Raw genomic sequence first — 19,846 nt, 5'->3', positions numbered from 1 at the left:
AGAGGGGAAAAAAAAAAGAAAAAAAAGGCTGAGGGCCCAGGGGGCGGGGAAGGGGGGCCGGGCCTGAATCCGGCGGGGAGGCCGAGCCTGAGGCCGGACTGCTGTAGATCCCGGGGACCGCGGATTGAACGGCGGCGGCGGCGGCAGCGCGCAGCGAACGTAGGCGGCGGGTGCAAAGCAGGGGGGACCCGGCGGCACTCGGGGGCGCCATGGCGTCTGTGCAAGCCTCCCGCCGCCAGTGGTGTTATCTGTGCGACCTGCCCAAGATGCCGTGGGCCATGGTGTGGGACTTCAGCGAGGCCGTGTGCCGCGGATGCGTGAATTTCGAGGGCGCGGACCGCATCGAGCTGCTCATCGACGCCGCCCGCCAGCTCAAGCGCAGCCACGTGCTCCCTGAGGGCCGCTCGCCGGGACCCCCGGCTCTCAAGCATCCGACCAACAAGGACCTGGCGGCCGCGGGTTCCCAGGGCCCGCAGTTGCCACCCCCGCAAGCCCAGGCCCAGCCGTCGGGGACCGGAGGCGGAGTCTCAGCCCCGGACCGCTATGACAGGGCCACCTCCTCCAGTCGCCTTGCACTGCCCTCGCCTGCTTTGGAATACACCCTGGGGTCCCGCCTGGCCAACGGGCTGGGCCGCGAGGAGGCCGTGGCGGAAGGGGCGCGCAGGGCTTTGCTTGGCTCTATGCCCAGTTTGATGCCCCCCGGGCTGCTGGCAGCTGCAGTGTCTGGCCTTGGAGGCCGAGCCCTGACGCTGGCACCCGGCTTAAGTCCTGCCCGTCCACTTTTCGGCTCGGATTTCGAGAAGGAGAAACAGCAGAGGAATGCGGACTGTTTGGCAGAACTGAACGAAGCCATGCGGGGCCGGGCAGAGGAGTGGCATGGGCGTCCCAAAGCTGTGCGTGAACAGCTACTGGCTCTTTCCGCCTGTGCACCCTTCAACGTCCGCTTCAAGAAGGATCACGGGCTGGTTGGGAGGGTGTTTGCCTTCGATGCGACTGCCCGCCCTCCAGGCTATGAGTTTGAGCTCAAGCTCTTCACTGAATACCCCTGTGGTTCTGGCAATGTGTACGCGGGGGTCCTTGCTGTGGCTCGCCAAATGTTTCATGATGCTCTTCGGGAGCCAGGCAAGGCCCTGGCCTCCTCTGGCTTCAAGTACCTCGAATACGAACGCCGCCATGGCTCAGGTGAATGGCGCCAGTTGGGAGAGCTGCTCACTGATGGAGTCCGCAGCTTCCGAGAGCCTGCACCTGCTGAGGCTCTGCCTCAGCAGTACCCAGAACCGGCCCCAGCAGCCCTATGTGGCCCACCACCACGAGCCCCATCCCGGAACCTGGCTCCCACGCCCCGCCGGCGCAAGGCATCCCCAGAGCCCGAGGGCGAGGCCTCTGGTAAGATGACCACCGAGGAGCAGCAGCAGCGGCACTGGGTGGCACCAGGTGGCCCGTACTCTGCAGAGACCCCTGGTGTGCCCTCACCCATTGCTGCCCTGAAGAATGTGGCAGAGGCCCTGGGCCACTCACCCAAGGACCCTGGTGGGGGTGGAGGCCCTGTGCGTGCAGGGGGTGCCAGCCCCGCAGCCTCCTCCACGACCCAACCACCAACTCAGCATCGCCTGGTGGCTCGGAATGGAGAGGCAGAAGTCAGTCCCACAGCCGGGGCTGAGGCTGTCAGTGGGGGTGGTAGCGGCACAGGGGCCACCCCTGGAGCCCCCTTATGCTGTACCCTGTGCAGGGAGAGGCTGGAAGACACCCACTTCGTCCAGTGCCCCTCGGTGCCCGGACACAAGTTCTGCTTTCCTTGCTCCCGGGAGTTTATCAAGGCACAGGGCCCGGCTGGAGAGGTGTACTGCCCCAGTGGAGACAAATGTCCACTGGTGGGCTCCTCTGTCCCCTGGGCCTTCATGCAAGGGGAGATCGCTACCATCCTTGCTGGAGACATCAAGGTCAAGAAAGAACGGGACCCCTAGGCTACCACTCTCAACACCAGGCTAACTTTCCCCTCCCTACTTCCACCCCACCGCTGCTGCGGATAAATTATTCCCTACCCCACCCAACCCAATGCCACCCCAGTCTGTGTATATAACCCCTTCCTCTGCCCAGATGGATCCCCTGGGGTAGATGCATTGTGGGTGGGGGGGGAGAAAGCTTGTGGTTCCTGTCAGAGGGGGTGTTTGGAGTTCCTGGGCCCCTCCAATTTCCCTCTCCCTTCCTTGGCTTGCCTTCCCTGCTGTTGGTAGTTGGGGGAGAGGTACCCTGCTTGTCCTTGAAAAGGGGGGGGGTCTCCTGAAAACCGCTCTTTATAAACGAAGCAAAAGCATTTTATTGCCCCCCTCTCCTGCCCTTTTCCTCATTCAATAAACCGAAAGATGGGTTTGGTTTTTTTTTCCTTCTTGGTCCCTTCAGTTCTGTGATATGCTGCGCCCCCTTCGGGCCTGAAGTGGTCCTGCAAGGGAGAGGGCGTTTGCGTTGTAGCCTCTAGGTGGCGCCCTTCGCCCAGGTGGACAGGTAGTTGTAGTGTACTGTGTGCTCGGATTAAAAAGTGGTAGCCTGGGGCCGGTTTTGCATGCCACGGTACGGAGGCTCGGGGAAGGGATGGCTCCTGCGTGGAGACTACAGACAACCTCGAGGGTAGGTCATGCTCTGTTGGTGGACCCCGCTCCATGTCATCCACCTTGTATGTGGAGACCACCTGAGGAGGGAAGGAGGAAGCCAGAGGCTTCCTAGAGGGACCCGGCCGTTGAGTGAGGGCTAGATCTCTAGGAGAACTGCCAAGCTACTTTCTCGAGCAAACAGGATGCATGCAAGCAAGGTGACAGCTTCAGGTGGTGCCCGAGAGGTGGGCACACCTGGGAAACCTGAACTGGGCTCCTGTCCTCCTCCTCGGGACAGCGGCGGCCACCCTAGAATACAGAGAAGCCGCGGCTGCCTCTGATGTGTGCGCGGCCTTGTCCCGCACCTGTCCAGGTGACTGATCATTAACCAGGACTTCCTGCTTTCTGGCGTCACAGGGCGGGGCCTGAGCAGGCTGCGGCAAAATAGGGGTTAAAGGGAGGTGGGCGGCCCCAGGAACCTAACCCCAATCCTCTGCCCGACCTCCCTGCCACCCTGAGTTCCGGGAAGGGTTTGGAATGCTGAGCCAAAATCCACGGACTCCACCAGAATTGCGTCCTACCTACATACAGCGCTCAGACCCAAGGATGGCTCAGATCTCAGCACCCCTAGGTGTTTCCTCACCTGAGAGCCCTAACTTAGGCGTGCCACCCGGTGTGCCCCCCACACACCTACGTAAGCACATGCCACCCTGGCTTTTAAAGCATTCTGAGTTCTTGGGTTCAGGGGGTCCCATCCCTCCCACCCCAGCAGTTGAGCACTCAAGTGCTCTGCTACCCCTGGCACTACCAGCTTGGGCTCAGGGCAGGGCTGGGAAAACCACCCCTGATTAAATAACACTAGTTGATAAGCGAGCCAGGAGTGATGCTGGGTGGAATGCCCCTCCCCCAGAAGTCTCCCTGATCCAGGGCTGCAGACCCAAGCAATGGGGATCGCCCCTTCCCCCAAATCCTCTGGGATAGAGGCCTCCCCGCACCTGGCCCCTTTGCTCCAGGAAGGGTTGGTGAGCTATGGAAGACACCTGGTCCTTTAAGAGCAGCTGGTAGGTGGGTGGGGGGCAGGGGAGTCACCCCCAGCCTGGCTGCTGTGTATTCTAGATAGAGACTGGGTTAACTATTAACAGAAGAGACAGCCTGACCTGTGTGGGTGTGGGGGGCTGGGTCAGTCCCCCTTCCCCCAGTGCTGGGGTGGGGCTAGGGTGGAGGGATTTGGGATTGATTTGGGGACCAGTGAGGAGGCAAAGAAACAGGGAAGATGAGAGTGATCCAGAGAAAAGTGGGAGAGGACAGGGGTGAGGGAGAGAAGCAAGAAGCTGGGGCTGGGGCTCAGTGGTGGAGCACCTTCCTAGAATCCCCCAGTGAGGGGCTGGGGGTGTGGGTCAGTGGTAGAGCACCTGCCTAGAATCCCCCAGTGAGGGGCTGGGGTGTGGCTCAGTGGTAGAGCACCTGCCTAGGATCCCCCAGTGAGGGGCTGGGGGTGTGGGTCAGTGGTGGAGCACCTGCTTAGAATCCCCCAGTGAGGGGCTGGGGGTGTGGGTCAGTGGTAGAGCCCCTGTCTAGAGTCCCCCAGTGAGGGGCTGGGGTGTGGCTCAGTCGTAGAGCACCTGCCTAGAATCCCCCAGTGAGGGGCTGGGGTGTGACTCAATAGTAGAGCACCTGCCTAGAATCCCTCAGTGAGGGGCTGGGGTGTGGCTCAGTGGTAGAGCTCCTGCCTAGAATCCCCCAGTGAGGGGCTAGAATATGTGGCTCAGTCAGTTGTAGAGCACCTGCCTAGAATGCACCAGTGAGGGGCTAGAGGTAAGGCCCTGGGTTCCATTCCTAGCACCACATACAAAATTACTTTTTCAAGAGACTAATTCAGTGAACTAAATAGAAGAGTCAGAGTCATGGAAAAATGAGAAAGCCTCTAAATTGAAGGAAATGAGGCAGAAACCAACCATGCTCAGAGAAATCCAGAGAGGTAGAGAAAGTCATACACAGAGATGCTAACAACAGAGACCTGGATGATGAGAGGCTGAGGTGCAGAAAGGTACCCTAAATCTCAGCGCACAGGAGACGAAGGCAGGAGAATCACTGCAACTCCGAGGCTAGGCTGGGTTTCATAGAAGCAACCTGTCTCAAAAGAGAAAGGAAGAAGAGGTGGGAGAGAAATAAACCTTCAGATCTGCTCAAACTAGAAGGTTGTCAAAAAACAGAAGACTCCTGGTTCCTTGGTGCCCCGTGGTGAAAATGGCCTGTCTAGTTCTTCCATAAATATCCATCCCTCTCTCAGCCTTTGCCTCATCCAGGGAGCCCTCCATGACTCCTAGGCTGTGTAAGAGACTATTTCTTGGTTCCCACAGTCCCCTGTACTCCCCCCATCCCAGCAGTGCCCAATCTGGATCATGGCTCTCTGGCTCCTGGACTGTGAGCACCCTAAGAAAAGTTCAGGACTGTCCTGGTCAACACTGTGTGCCCCTTCCCCAGCATCCCCCAGTCTAGGGCTGGTTTAAAGGATACATCAATAAATGGAGTCCTTTCCCTCAACAAAAATTTCTCAGCTTCCATTGGGTGACAAGCTCTAAGTCAGACACTGGAGCTTAGAGCAGTGAATCAGAATGTAGGTTTTCATCCCAGGAGATAATGTTCAAATGGGAGACATAGACCCTTAAATATCCCAGCCCTAGGGCTGGAAAGATTGCTCAGTGGTTAAAAGCACTGGCTGCTCTTGTAGAGGACTGAGGTTCAGTTCCCAGCACCTACATGGCAGCTAATAGCTGTCCATAACTTGAGTTTCAGGGGATCCAACACCCTTTTCTGACCTCCACAGGCACTGCATGACACAGGTGCACTTACATACATGTAGGCAAAACATTTGTACACATAAAATTAAAATAATTTAATTTTTTAAATTATTTTACATGTATGAGTGTATTTCCTTCGTGTTATATAGTGCACCCGTGTCGGTATGAGTGTATTGCCTGCATGCATGTGAGCACACCCATGTCATGCAATGCCACGGACATCAGAAGAGGGCTTCAAATTCCCCTGGAACCTGAAATAAGGACAGTTCATAGCCACCATGTGGGTGCTGGGAATCGAACCCGGGTCCTCTGCAAGAACAGTCAGTGCTCTTAACTGCTGAGCCATCGCTCCAGCCCCAATAAAAATAATTTAAAATATGGCAGTGGGGGCCTTAAGGCCTGAGAGAAGATAGACCAGGCAAAGGAGGTAGAGACCGGTGTTTTAGAAGCAATCCACTAAGAGTTGAAGGAAAAGAAGCAGCAAACCAAGGAAAATCTGTGATTCTGTGTGCAAAGATCCTGGGGTAGAAAAATGCTTGGTTCCCCCAGAAGCAGCCAGGGGGCAGAGCAACCAGATAGACAGACAGACAGAACCCCCCCCCCCAGAAGGAAGGCCATGTAAGAGCCAGAGAACCACTGGAGATAGCAGATGTAGAAGGACAGATGGCAGTCTAGCTGAGAAGGCCCTTTCCTTTCAGAATCCTCCCCACCCGGAAAGCTCCTAGGTTCTGAAAAGAAAAAAAACCTGGGCCCCCCTGCCAGCCTCACGGTGGTGTGCCTACTCACACCTCAGGCAGAGGAAGCTGGCAGGCCCTACAGGAACCTTTGGGGGGGAGGCAGTGAATGCGGGCGGGTGGCAGGGACGAAGAGAGAGGAGTGGCGGGCAGCGGGCAGTGGTTACACAAAGACTCCAGTGTCTGCCCTTCTTGCCCCCATACAGATATAAATAAGATGTGCATATACCTTTGTATACACCAGAGGGCCAGGGTGGAGTCTGGGGGCTGCACAGCCCATGAATGGCCAAGGCACAGAGTTTGCCCCTGTGACCAAGACTTGAAATAAGAGATGAGAGAAAGGGACAGAATGTCACTTGAGAGCACAGAGTTGGAAAGTGACGCACAGAATAGCTGATTTGGAAGGTAGAGACCCATCAGAGAAATGAACTTGGCTGCAGAGAGAAAAAAACAAAACAAAACAGAAAAACGGAGAAATGCTGGCCAAAATGCAGGGAAAGAAAGAGCCACAGTAACCCAGGCGAGAGGAAGTAGGGACAGAAAGAAACCAAGAGATTCAAATATAGAGAGAGCCAGGAGTGATGTTCTGTAACCCCAGGACTTTGGAGGAACAGCAGCAGGAGGAACAGGAAATCAGGGTCATCCTCGGCTACATAGTCTGAGACTAGCCTGGGCTATCTGAGAACATATCTCAAACAAAACACCTTCCCCCTCCAAAAAAAGAAAGAAAGAAAAAGAAAACGGGCTAGGGTCAGGGATGTGGCTCAATTGGTAGAATGTTTATCTAGCATGCATGAAGCCCTGGGTTCAATCTTCAGCACCATATAAACCAGACGTGGCGTGCACCTGGCATCCTAGCACTAAGAAGGCAGAAGATCAGGAGTTCAAAGTCATCCTTGGCTAGGCTACATAGTGAACTAGAGACTAGCCTGAGCTACATGAGACCCTGGAGGGAGGGAGGAGAGAGACCGAGAGACAGAGACAGAGAAACAGACTCCAGACAGAGGCCAAGATGGGGCCTTGGGTGCAGGGCAGCTAGGGGCATGTCTGTGGGCTGTGGTCCAGCTGGGCAGGGAGCAGGCCTAAGGGCAGGGAGCAGAGGTGAGGGAGGTGCCCTGGGCCTCCGGATCCTCATGTTTACCTGGGGCAGGCATGGCAAACAGGCATCCGGCCTGGAACACAGCAGCCAGGGTAGGATGGGCCGGGCCACAGTCCTGGCACCAGTGGGCCTGCCACGCCTACCTGTGGCCTGGGTGGTAACACACACAGTGGCACCTGGGTAGATGGTGACACATTTGTGGACAGGCACAGTGACACACTGTGACCAATATAGGCAGAGCCACAGTGGTGGGTCTGAGGGACAGAGTCACAGAAAGATAATGACAGGTAAATGTGTAATGTGTTGTTATGCACAGGCCCAGTGATGGACAGGGAAGACAGACAACTGTGACAAGGGAACATAAGAAAAACATAAGCACACACATGTGCTGAAAGACACTGCAAAACAACACAGAAGCCCACAGAGCAAAAGCACAAAGGCACACATGGAGCTGTGTGACAAGCATGACCCGGACACACACATACCCTTGTGAACTGCTCAGACTTCTGGTTCTGTGGGTAAGGTGCCTCCTCCCAGAGCCAGGAGGTGTGAGGAGGGTCCTCTAGAAGGAGGTCAAGGGTACTGAGTCTGAGCCAATTGACCTACCTAGAACCTCAGTCTCTGGCCATGTGACTGTGGGCAAGCTACCACACCTTCCCATGTGTCAGTTTTTACCAATTATAAAGTGAGGGGACTTGGAGAAGGATTATTCAATTAGTTCTTTTATTATTATTATTAATAAAATTTTTTATTATATTTTTTTTTATTTTATGTGTATGCATGTATTGCCTGCATGTAGTAGGTACGTGCATCCCATGTCATGCAATGCTGGAAGAGAAGAGGCTGTCAGATCCCCTGGAGTTATGGACAGTTGTTAGCTGCCATGTGGGTGCTAGGATTTGAACCCAGGTCTCTGCAAGAACAGCCAGTGTTCTTAACTGCTGAGCCACCTCTTCAGCCCCCCAAAATATTTTTTTGTTTGTTTTTTGAGACAGGGTCTCCCTGTAGCCCCAGCTGGCCTGGAACTCACTATGTAGGCCAGACTGGCCTTGAACTCATAAAGATCCGCCTGCCTCTGCCTCCCAAGTGCTGGGACTAAAGGCGTGCACCAGTTTTATGAGTGGGGTGTAGTGGCACACACTTTTAATCCCGGCACAGGGGAGGGAGAGAGGCAGATGGATCTCTGTGAGATTGAGACCAGCCTGGTCTACATAGTGAGTTCCAGGCCAGCTGTGACTACAGGGAGACCCTGTCTCAAAAAGAGAAAAAATTTTATACATATATATGAGTGTTTTTTCTACAGGTATGTAGGTACACCCAAGTAGGTAATGCCTGTGAAGGTCAGAAGAGTGTGTTGGATCCCCTGGAACTGGAGTTCCAATGGATGGTTGTTAGCTGTCATGTGGGTGCTGGGAATTGAACCCAGGTCCTCTGCAAGAGCAGCCAGTGCTCTTAATGGCTGAGCCTTCTTGCCAGTCCCCTCCCCCTTTTCTTTTGAGGTTTAAAAAAGAGAAGATTTTTTGGCCAGGCATGGTGGCGCACGCCTTCAATCTCAGCACTCGGCAGGCAGAGGCAGGCTGATCTCTGTGAGTTCAAGGCCAGCCTGGTCTACATAGTGAGTTCCAGGCCAGCTGGGGCTACAGGGAGACCCTGTCTCAAAAAGACCAAAAAAACCCCCCAAAACACAGATTTTTCTTTCAGTCTTGCTATGTAGCCTACCTTGATCCCAGCAATCCTCCTGCCTCTGCTGCTTTTACGTATATGCATTTGTATATATGTATATATAGTTTTAAGTTAATTTCTTGAGAATTTTGTACAATGAAATTTGATCATATTCACCCCCAACTCCTCCCCACAACTTCTCCCAGAGCCACATCCATGCATCTATCTGCCTCTTAAGTGCAGAGACCACAGGTGAGCCCCACCCGGCCCATCACCTGGGGTCCCCTTCCATCCTGATCGTCATTTTCATCTTCATCTGAAACCTGAGGAAGCAGGTGATCCTGTGCAGTCAGCTGGAACCCCTGGGCCCTCAGCCTCAGTTTCCTACCCACAGGTCCCTTCCTTGGATGGTGTCACCTCAGCCCCACAAGCCCAGACCTCTCTGTGTCCTCAGGGCTCCTCCTCCACCCCTGGCGTCCTCGAGTCTGTCCACGCATCCCACGTCTGACCGTGGTACTTTTCCACGTTGGACAGCAGCCTGCTGTCCCTGGGGTGTGTGTGGGGGGTCACACCTGCTCATGCCAGGCCACCAAACACCCCAACGGATGGCCCCACCCTCCCCTAAGGACCCTGCAACAACACCCCGCCTCTCGGGCCACCTAAGGTCCTCAGTGGGGCAGCCTGAGGCCCGGAGCCTGGGGACAGGAGGCTGCCTTGAAAGCCGCTTTCAACCTGGGCCTCCTCCCGCCGCCACCGACTCCTCCTGCGGAATAATATTTGGGCTGTTGGACGGGGGTGGGGGCCAGATCCGGAGGCCGCCGGGGAGAAGCCAGAAACCGCAGGGCTTCCTGCCTCGGGCCGGCGACCCCCAGGCCCGGGGGAGGGCTGGGGCCCGGGGAGACTGAGGGCCTTTCTCTCAGCCCCAGTTGTTTTTTCCAGGAACCAGGAGGAATTCCCCAGGCCTGCCCAGGACAGCCAGGCTGGTGGGACGCCTGACAACTGGGAGCCAGCAAGGCAGGGGGCGGGGGTGACACGCAGCTTGCAAAGGCGGGGACTGCGACAGAAATAGAGGGACCTGCCAGGCAGGCAGGTAGAGGCGGAACTGGGAGAGCCATGGAGGCCAGAGAAGAAAGACCAGGAAGGATCCAGAAAGACTATGAGGGACAGACCCCAAGCAAGAGCCCCAGAAAGGAGGGAACTTGCTAGAAGGAATGACAGAGGGGACCTAGCTCAATAGGTAGAGTGCTCAAATAGCATGCATAAGGCCTTGGCTTCCATCCCCACCACCTTTTAAGTGAGGTGTGGTGGTTCACCCCTCTGGAACTTGGATGACTGAGGCAGGAGGATGGCCTTGAGTTCAGACCACCCTGGGCTAGAGTGTGAGATCCTCTCTCATAAATAAGCCCAGGATGGTGGCCCACACGGTCTTTAGTCCCAACACTTGGGGGAGTAGAGGTAGGTGGATCTCTGTGAGAGATTGAGGTCAGCCTGGTTTACATAAGGAGCTCCAGACCAGCTGGGGCTAATAGGGAGACCCTGTCTTAAAAAGAAATTAAATAATAAAAATAAAGGAATAGCTCTGCATGATGGTGTATGCCTTTAGTCCCAGCACTCTGGAGGCAGAGGCAGGCAAATCTTTGTGAGTTTGAGGTCAGCTTAGTCTATCTAGCCAGATCCAGTCCAGCCCAGACCAAGAGTAGTGAGACCCTGTCTCTAAAAATTAATAAACAAAAGATATAAACAACAAACACAAGCAATATATATGAATTTGATATTCCAAGACACTATAAGCATATACCCAGATTGCAGATAGATGTGCACACAGTTGAGGGGTACAGACAAGTCATGACTTGCAGTAGACTTCAAGAAGCCCAACAGGGTAAGAGTCTATAAGCCACAGAACACAGGCACACAGGGGCTAGAGAGATGGCTCAGCAGTTAAGAGAACTTGCTACTCTTCCAGAGGACCTGGGTTCAGCTCTCAGCACCCACATGGCAGCTAACAACCAACCATCTGTAACTCCAGTTCCGGGGACCCAACACCCTCTTCTGACCTCTAGGGGCATGAGGCATGCACATGGTGCACATACATACACATGCAGGCAAAACTCATACAAATAAAATAAAGATAATAAATCTAAAAAGAGAAGACACTGTCACACCCCCACAAGTCTTCCTTTATTCTTTTTTTTCTCCTACCCCAAAGCTTAACCAAAAATCAAATAGTGTGTAATTCTCATAGATTCCCAGAGCCTCAAAGCTTCAGGTGTGTGTCTGGGAAGTGGGGGGTGGAGTGATGGCCTTGGTCATTGTAGAGTCACCTCCCCCTGGCCGCCCTGGCCCCACTGCTGCGGGGGCTGCTATCTATTAACAAACTGTCCTTGGGGTCAGGGACAACGAAGAGTCGAAGGTTAGATTGCTGCTTCTCCCAGCCCTTCCCCCACAGAGGCCACCAGCTGTCTGGGACAGGAAAGAGGAGGGCACAGGGAAACACACATTTAGATGTTCCTTCTCCACAGGGTCCACCAAGGAAAAGAGACACTTGGAGATGGAAATAGTGCCTTTAATGGTCAAACAGCCAGTATCCCAAGTCCCAGTAGAAAGTTCCCATACCCCCACCAGCCCTTTCTTGTGGCTAGGGTGGGGAACAGACTTCAGAGGGGGAAAAAAAAATCACAGGGTCTCCTCATCTCTACCCCTCACCCAACCCCCACCAAAGAGATGGTAACGACAGGCCCGTGGTTGGCCTTCATGGTGTATGACAGCACACTAAGACGTCACCCTGCCAATAGGGTGGCTCTCCAAGCATCCAGGGTCAAGAGGACACCATGCAAGATGGCACCCAGTATACCAAGAAGTCCACCAAGAAAGAAGTGATCCCAGCACACAGTGGGCCAGGAAAGATTACACTGATACGGGGTCACTGTCACACACTCAGAAAGTCAGTTAAAATGTCCATCAGATCATCCAAAGGGCCCAACAAGATATTATCCAACATGGCAGTCAACAAGCACCCAATGAATGAGCCAGTGGCATCACTCAATATGGAAGCTTTCATAGTACACCCAACATTGCCTTTCCAGGAATTCCAACATGGCTGCCTTCATAATGCTCCCAACATGGCCGCCTTCATAATGCCGTCAATATGGTTGCCTTCACAGTACACCCTCCTAAGTCCACCACCAGAGTTCATGGCAGTTATCACAGTAGCCAGTGGGTCATCACAGTAATAGACAAAACAAGATGTTAATGGATGGGACAAGCAAAATGTTTTTCCCAGAAGGATCAGGCTCCAAGAGCCAGATGTCAGTCGCAGCTGGTCCCCACCACCACATTGTCAATTGTCCCTGCTAGGAGGCATTGAGTAGAGAGCGGGAATAGAGGCTCTGGTAGTAGACCCCAGTCTCCCCACCCTCAGCCCCGTAGCCCCCAAACCCCACGTCCAGTTTGGGAGGTGCTGGTGTCTGTTCCGACATCAGGTTGTTGATAGAGAAAGGATGGTTGAAGTTGTAGGGTGCATCCAACTTCAGTTCCCCTGGGAGCTCCAGGCCCGTAAAATAAGGTGTGGAGGAAGGGGGTGAGGCACAGTCCAGAGCCCCCACATCTTCCCCAGCCTGGGCCTCGGGCTCAGGGGGTGGAGGCTGGGGCTGAGCCGGGGAGGTGACTGCAGCAGCATTAGGCATATTGGCGGAAGAGGTGGCTGACCCTGGTGCACCATTCCTGGTGGAAGATGCCACATTGTTTCCTTTCTTCACCTTCTCCTCCAGCTTGAAGCGCTTTTGGCGACGGAGGTAGCAACCATTCTCAAACATGTTCCCAGAACTGGGATGCAGGGCCCAGTAGGAGCCTTTGCCGGGCTTGTCTGGTGAGCGTGCCACCTTGACAAAGCAGTCGTTGAAGGACAGCGAGTGGCGGATGGAGTTTTGCCAGCGCTGCTGGTTCTCCCGGTAGTATGGAAAAAGGTCCATAATCCATTGGTAGATCTCACTCAGGGTCAGCATTTTGCCTGGCGCCTGCTGGATGGCCATGGTGATGAGAGAGATGTAGGAATACGGGGGCTTGGCATGGGCCAGCGGCCGCCGGTACCCCTTTGGCATCTCCTTTCCAGGTACCAGGCCAGGCCCCGGGGCCCCATAGGCTGAGCTGCTACCTCCCGTGCTGCCACTGGCACCCAGGCCTGGGAAGCTGGGCCCCAGGGGCACTGTGGGGGCTGGGGGTGCCAGGGATCCTGTAGGCAGTGGGGATGTGGGAAGCCCTCCTGGGGGGTAGGGAGAGCTGAGAGGGTTCAAGGTCATATAGGAGTTGAGAGGGGCCATGGTGGGCACAGGAGAATATACCTGCATGGAGAGAGAAAGACAGAGAGAGGGAGGTATCAGTGGGTCCGCACTCCACTAGTCAGCAAAGGAGCTCTCATATGCTACATGGAAACTCTCTGGAGTTCTCCAAAAAATAGTTACACCTATTTTGTTTGTTTGGTTTGGTTTGGTTTGGTTTTAAAGACAGGGTCTCATGTAGGCCAGGCTAGACTCAAGCTCGCTGTGTAACCAAGGATGACCCTGAATGTCAGATCTTATTGGCTCCACTTTCCAATTGCTGGGATAACAGGTATAGGCCACCACTGCCAGCTTAACTATTTGTTTTGCCTTTTCTTTGGTGTTTTTGAGACAGGGTTGCCCTACAGCCCCAGCTAGCCTGGAACTCATTATGTAGACCAGGCTGGACTCAATCTCACAGTGTCTCTTGCCTCTGCCTCCTGAGTGCTGGGATTAAAAGTGTGCACCACCACACCTGGCTTGTCTGTGTTTCTGAGTCCCTTTCATCAGCACATGTCTCTGGAGGTGGTTATCTGTCTACTTCCTGTCCTCCCAACTGCGCCCTTAGTTTCTGTTCCCTTCCACCATACATTTAAGGTCACATTTGAACCTAGTTCTCTATGTGTGGGTGTTCTGGGATACCCTGGGAAGTCTCTGAAACACTTTTAGGGTGTCCACAAGGTCAAAGCCAAGTTCAAAATCATGCGAAGTTATCATTAGACCTACCAGGCATGGTAGTATAGGCCTGTAATCCCAGCTACAAGTTCAAGGCCTGCATGGGCTTCAGAAGAGTTCTACCACAGCCTGGGAAAATTATTGAGATACTGCCTCAAAATAAAAAATAGTAAGAGGGGTTGTGGGTATGGCTCAGTGGTAGAGCACCTGCCTAGAATCCCCCAGTGAGGGGCTGGGGTGTGGCTCAGTGGTAGAGCACCTGCCTAGAATCCCCCAGTGAGGGGCTGGGGGTGTGGCTCGGTGGTAGAGCACCTGGCAAGTGATAGAATACTTGTCTAGCATTCTGGAGGCTTTGGGTTCAATACCCAATAAGTTAAAAAAAAAAAAAGATTTTGTTAACCTTTCATGCTCTCTCGTAAGTTTTCCAGTGATTCATGCCATGTGTTATTGCAATAGACTAAGGATCTATATCACCAGTTATCTCATATCCAGCCAGTTGTCAGGCAAATGTAGAAGACATTCTCATTAATTTCTTTCTTTTTCTTTTCCTTTTTTTTTGAGACAGAGTTTCACTGTGTACCTCAGGCTGCTCTAGAATTCACTACCCTCTTTAAACAACTTCTTAAACATGCTAGTTATACTAATAAATGACTGCTATTTTAAACTAAATTAGGGGCTGTAAGATGGCTCAGCAGGTGCTTGCATCAAGCCTGACAACTTGAATAGAAAACAAACTCACTCAAGTCGTCCTCTGACCGTCACACATGCTCCATGGCACACATGTGATTATATACACATGTGTGCAAAATAAGTAAGTATAAATAAATTGAAAGTTTTAAACTAAGCCGGGCATGGTGGCATACGCCCTTAATCCCAGCACTTGGGAGGCAGAGGCAGGCGGATCTCTGTGAGTTCAAGACCACCCTGGTCTACATAGTGAGTTCCAGGACAGCTGGGGCTACAGAGAGACCCTGTCTCAAAAAGACCAAAAAAAAAAAAAAGTTGAAAACTTAATGCATATTTAATTTTCAATGCTTTTTAAAGTTTTTTTTTTAATGTGTATGCGTGTATTGCCTGCATGTATGCAAGTGTACCCGCGTCATTCAATGCCCAAAGAGGACAGAAGAGGCTGTTGGATCCCCAGGACTGGAGTTACAGACAGTCGTTAGCTGCCATTTGGGTGCTGGGATTTGAACCCGGGTCTTCTGCAAGAACAACCAGTGTTCTTAACTGCTAAACCATCTCTCCAGCCCCTAAAGTTTTATTTCTGAATATAATAAATATCAATGGCATAATCCACATCAATAGAAACTGGGTCAGTTATGGTGCCATAATACCTGTGATCCCAGCACTGGGGAGGCAGAAGCTAGAGGTGTTCCCAAGAGTTCCATGCCAGCCTGGTCTACATAGTGAGTTCCAGGCTTGTCCAGGGCTACAGAGCAAGACTCTGTCTCAAAAGAAAAAGAAAAACAAACAAAAAAACAACGAACTTGTTTGGGGTCTTCAATAATTTTTAATAGTGTAAAGAGGTTCTGAGATCCAAAAAATTGAGAAATCAATAGTTTGTTTGACTTGGAAATAATTGAGAGATTAATCAAAATTGGTCAAGTCAGTTGAGAAATTGATTTACCTAATGAATCAGTGGTATTCTTGAGACAGGGTTTCATGTAGCCGAGGTTGCCCTTGAACTCTACAGGATCGGTAGTTGTCAATTTCATGGAGTATTTAATATAAACCCCTAACATCTAATCAATGTATGTATCTTTTTCATTCCTTTAGGTTATTATATAACCTAAAGAAATTAGGATGACCTTAAACTCCTGATTTTCCTGCATCCACCTTCAAAATGCTGGGATTATAGGTATGAGCCTTGGGGCTTCACTTTGCTTTTTGAGACTGGGTCTTCCTGTAGCTCCAGCTGGTTTAGAACTCACTGCACAGACCAGGCTGTCCCCCATCTCACAGAGATCCGCCTGCCTCTGCCTCCCTAGTGCTGGGATTAAAGGCCTGTACCACTGTGCCCTGCCTTTGGTTTTGTTTTTTGAGATAGTGTCTCACTGTGTAGCCCAGGATGACCTCAAACTCATGATGCTCCTGCTTTATACTTCTGAATGAATGCTGAGATTACAACTAAAAATTGCTGGAGAGGAATGTTTTGGAACTGGTGATTTTACTTAGGACTCTTCACAAACACTGTACTACTGAGTCACGTCCCCAGCTCCTCATTGGGGGATTCTAGGCAGGTGCTCGACCATTGAGTCACACCCAGCCCCTCACTGGGGGATTCTAGGCCGGTACACTACCCCTGATCCACACCCCAAGCCCCTCACTAGGAGAGTCTAGGCAGGGACTCTACCACTGAGCCATGCCCCAGCCCCTCAGTGGGGGGAGTCGAGGCAGAGGCTCTACCACTGAGCCATGCCCCAGCCCCTCAGTGGGGGGAGTCGAGGCAGAGGCTCTACCACTGAGCCATGCCCCAGCCCCTCAGTGGGGGGAGTCGAGGCAGAGGCTCTACCACTGAGCCATGCCCCAAGCCCCTCACTGGGGGATTAAGGGCAGTGGCTCTAACACTGAGCCAGCTGCCAGCCCCTCACTGGGGGATTATGGGCAGTGGCTTTACTGCTGAGCCTCACTCCTATCCTCTCACTGGGGGATTCTAGGCAAGTGCTCTACCACAGAGCCATGCCCCCAGTCTGAGAGGTGGTATTGATGCCACTTTAAGGCTGACGCAGCTATGGTCCCAGAGAGGCTGTCAGGACGTGGGGATCAAGGGAAGGAATCTTGGCAGTGCAGCAGCAGGACCTGACCCACATCCTGGAGCATGCTATGAAGGCAGCGGTCAGGATAGTCAGACAGAGCTGATGGTCCAGCAGGAAGGCAGAGAACCAGAACAGCATGGAAAAACATACTGCAGGTTGGATGGCGATTCTTCTTTCTCTGCACATCCACCCTGTCTACCCTTGTCTTCCCTCCTCTCTTCTTCCATTCTCCAAATGCCCAAATGACCTGTGCCTCCCTGGGTCTGGGGTCTCATGGAATTGAAGGGGGCCTTGGCCTTGGTGGTTGAATTGCTATCATCTGGTTTCTGGTTCTCTGCCACTGTGTCAGCTGCCAGGGCAGCCTTAGGGAGTCAGAAACAGGCGACAGCCACCTGCTCTTTCCTGCACCCATCTCTCCGGGTAGCTTCCTTTCCTTTCTTTTTTAAAAATATTTTTTACATAATTAGTTATTTTGATTTTTAAAAATTTTATGTGTACAGCCGGGCATGGTGGCACACACCTTTAATCTCAGCACTCGGGAGGCATAGGCAGGTGGATCTCTGTGAGTTCAAGGCCAGCCTGGTCTACAATAGTGAGTTCCAGGGCAACTGGGGCAACAGGGAGACCCTGTCTCAAAAAGACAAAAAAAAATTTTATGTGTACAAGTGTTATGCCTGCATGTGTATAAATGCACCCCTGTCATACAATGCCCACGGAGAACAGAAGTTGGATCCTGTGGAAGTGGAGTTAGAGATGGTTGTTAGCCACCATGTGGGTGATGAGATTCGAACCCAGGTCTTCTGCAAGAACAGACAGTGCTCTTAACTGATGAGCCATCTCTCCTGCCATTTATTTATTTATTTATTTATTATTTTATTTTTTGAGACAAAGTCTCACTATGTAGCCCTGGCTGACCTGGAACTGGCCATGTAGACCAGGCTGACTTTGAACCCATAAGAGATTTGCCTGCCTCTGCCTCCTGAGTGCTGGGATTAAAGGCATGAACCACAACACTTCTTTTTTTTTTTTTTTTTTGGACAGTAGCATGTAGCCCAGCCCAAGTTGGCCTTGAGCTAGGCCAGGATAACACTGAACTCCTGGTTCTTCTGCCTCTACCTCCCAAGGGCTGAGATTACAGGTATGTGCCAGCACACATTTATGACAGCACACCTGGTTTATGCCATGCCTCATTAATGCGAGGCAGGTGCTCCACTCACTGAACCATATCTCCAGCCCCAGGTAGCTCTTTCTATGTAGCCAAGGCTAGTCTTGAACTCCTGATCCTCCTGCCCCCACCTCCCAAGTGCTGGTATTAAAATTATCACTGCCAAACCCGACAGCCCAGGAAGCCCTTTCTGCCCTGTCTCTTCCAACCAGTCTTCCTTTCTCCCCTCCCCTCTTTCCTTCCCTCTCTCCAACACAGGATCTTGTTATACAGCCCTGACTGGCCTGGAATTTACCAATAATTTATGGCAATCCCTCTGCCTCCCTCTCACTAGTGCTGGGATTACAGGTGTGTGTCCATTTCTCCCAGTCCCAGTAGCTACATGTCCCTCCCTCCACCCTTTCCCCTCCTTGATGGAGCTCCTGTCTAGCCAGCCACTCCCCACCCCATCTTGGTCTCCCCCTCCTTGGAAACCACCAGTTCCCTAACTGCCTCGCTCCCGCAGGATAGCTCTGTAAATTTCCCTTTCCTCAGCATCTCCAGCTCCTCAGGAGCCTCAAGCTGACTCCTTTTCTCCTTCTCCAAGCACTGACCGCCCAGCCCTGGTTGGCTGTTTCTGCCCCTAGGAAGAAAGTGATGGCCTCAGGGGGGTCCACAGAGTCTCTCAATCCCTCTGCACCTCACCCCACTTCTCCAACTCGAGTACATCAGGGCCCTCCTTTTCTGGCTCCCCACCCACCCGGAAGTCCTCCTCCAGGTCTGACCTCAAGCACTCCAGCTGCTCTAATCCACCTTACGTTTTCCCACGCCCCGTGGCTGGGATGAACCCTGGGTGTCCGGGTCTGAACCGGATCTCCCCCTCACAGGGCGGGGTTATGAGTGAGGGGAAGCCTTCAGGGGAGCTGCACCCCCACCCAGGAGGCAGGAATTTCTCCCCTTTCATTTCCTTATTGTTTCTGGAGAAGGGTGTGCTAGGGTGCTGGGGAACAGAGGGAGGGAGGCAGCCAAGCTTCCAGTCCCAGACTCAACTTGGGGACTCCAGAACTGTAAGGTGTCCCATTTCGCATCTCTAAAATGTGGGGTGGGGTGGACCAGCTGGTGTGTAAGAGCCTAAGACTGTATGGGATCACACCAGGATGGTGAGTTCCTAATTCACCATCCTGCTAGCCACAGGATGGGAATGCAAGGTGTCAACCTCACTCAGCCCCCCCTAGGTAGGATCCAAAGGTGGTGGAGAGGAGGTCTGGTGGGATCTGGTCTGTTCTCGGTCCTGGTGGAGTACAGCTCATCCATTGCTCTCAAGAACAAGAGGTGGGCTCACCTGCTCCAAAGTGGAGTGCAGGGGGGACCTTCAGATAGTAGCTCCAATCCAATCCAGTCCCTCCTCAGGTTGATCCTTCCAAAATGCCCCCAAATCTGATCTACACTGGCCCTCAACTTCTCCCTCCCTCCCTCCCTCCCTCCCTCAGGTTTTTGCAATTTTTCTCTCTCCTCTCTCATGTTTTTAAGAGAGTCTTTGTGTCCCCAGACTAGCCTCAAATTCACAGCAATCCTCCTGTCTCAGCCTCCTAAGTGCTGCACTGGTGGACAGGAGCCACCAACCTGACATCAGTTGTTTCTTTTTCCCTGACATCAGTTGGTTTTTTTTTTTTTGTCTTTTTGAGACAGGGTCTCCCCGTAGCTCCAGTTGTCCTGGAACTCGCTATGTAGACCAGGCTGGCCTTGAACTCACAAAGATCCACCTGCCTCCCAAGTGCTGGGATTAAAGGCTTGTGCCACCACGCCTGGCAGTTGTTTCTTTTTAAAATATAACCTTCGAGTTTGGAACCACTTTCAAGTTACAGAAACATTTCCGAGATAATACAGAGAATCCTGTTTTCTCCTCACCCAGTTTCCTTCATTTATTATTATCATTATTATTATTAATTACTTTTAGTCACCAGACCTCATGGGTTTCGAAAAGACATTTTCAACATATATGTCATTACACTTTGCTAATCTTCTTGTGTCCCTCCCCCCTCCCAAATACCATCCCTCAATATTCAAACAT

At 52.6% G+C, this 19,846-nt stretch overlaps 2 protein-coding genes across 2 annotated transcripts in view; one reads left to right on the top strand and one right to left on the bottom strand.

Annotated features, from left to right (window-relative positions):
- Positions 1-6: 6 nt before the first annotated feature.
- On the top strand, positions 7-2,383 carry Irf2bp1 (interferon regulatory factor 2 binding protein 1). The gene has a single exon (XM_008852069.2). It carries the CDS (start codon positions 210-212, stop codon positions 1,962-1,964), a length of 1,755 nt encoding a protein of 584 aa, XP_008850291.1. The 5' UTR covers positions 7-209; the 3' UTR covers positions 1,965-2,383.
- Positions 2,384-11,431: 9,048 nt separating this feature from the next.
- Positions 11,432-19,846, bottom strand: part of Foxa3 (forkhead box A3) — a 10,250-nt gene continuing 1,835 nt past the window's right edge. The window contains exon 2 of the mRNA XM_008852068.2: positions 11,432-13,221. Within this exon, the coding sequence (XP_008850290.1) occupies positions 12,235-13,221 (987 nt within the window). The 3' untranslated portion in view covers positions 11,432-12,234. The remainder of the gene's footprint in view (positions 13,222-19,846) is intronic.

The sequence above is a fragment of the Nannospalax galili genome, unplaced genomic scaffold, assembly GCF_000622305.1.
Source record: "Nannospalax galili isolate Female #2095 unplaced genomic scaffold, S.galili_v1.0 scaffold385, whole genome shotgun sequence".
In the NCBI taxonomy this organism is placed as follows: Eukaryota; Metazoa; Chordata; class Mammalia; order Rodentia; family Spalacidae; genus Nannospalax; species Nannospalax galili.
This window is presented reverse-complemented; position numbering and strand designations above follow the sequence as displayed.

What these genes read in the sequence shown, in the direction of transcription:
- Irf2bp1 (XM_008852069.2), top strand. Translation starts at nt 210, where the DNA reads ATGGCGTCTGTGCAAGCCTCCCGCCGCCAGTGGTGTTATCTGTGCGAC.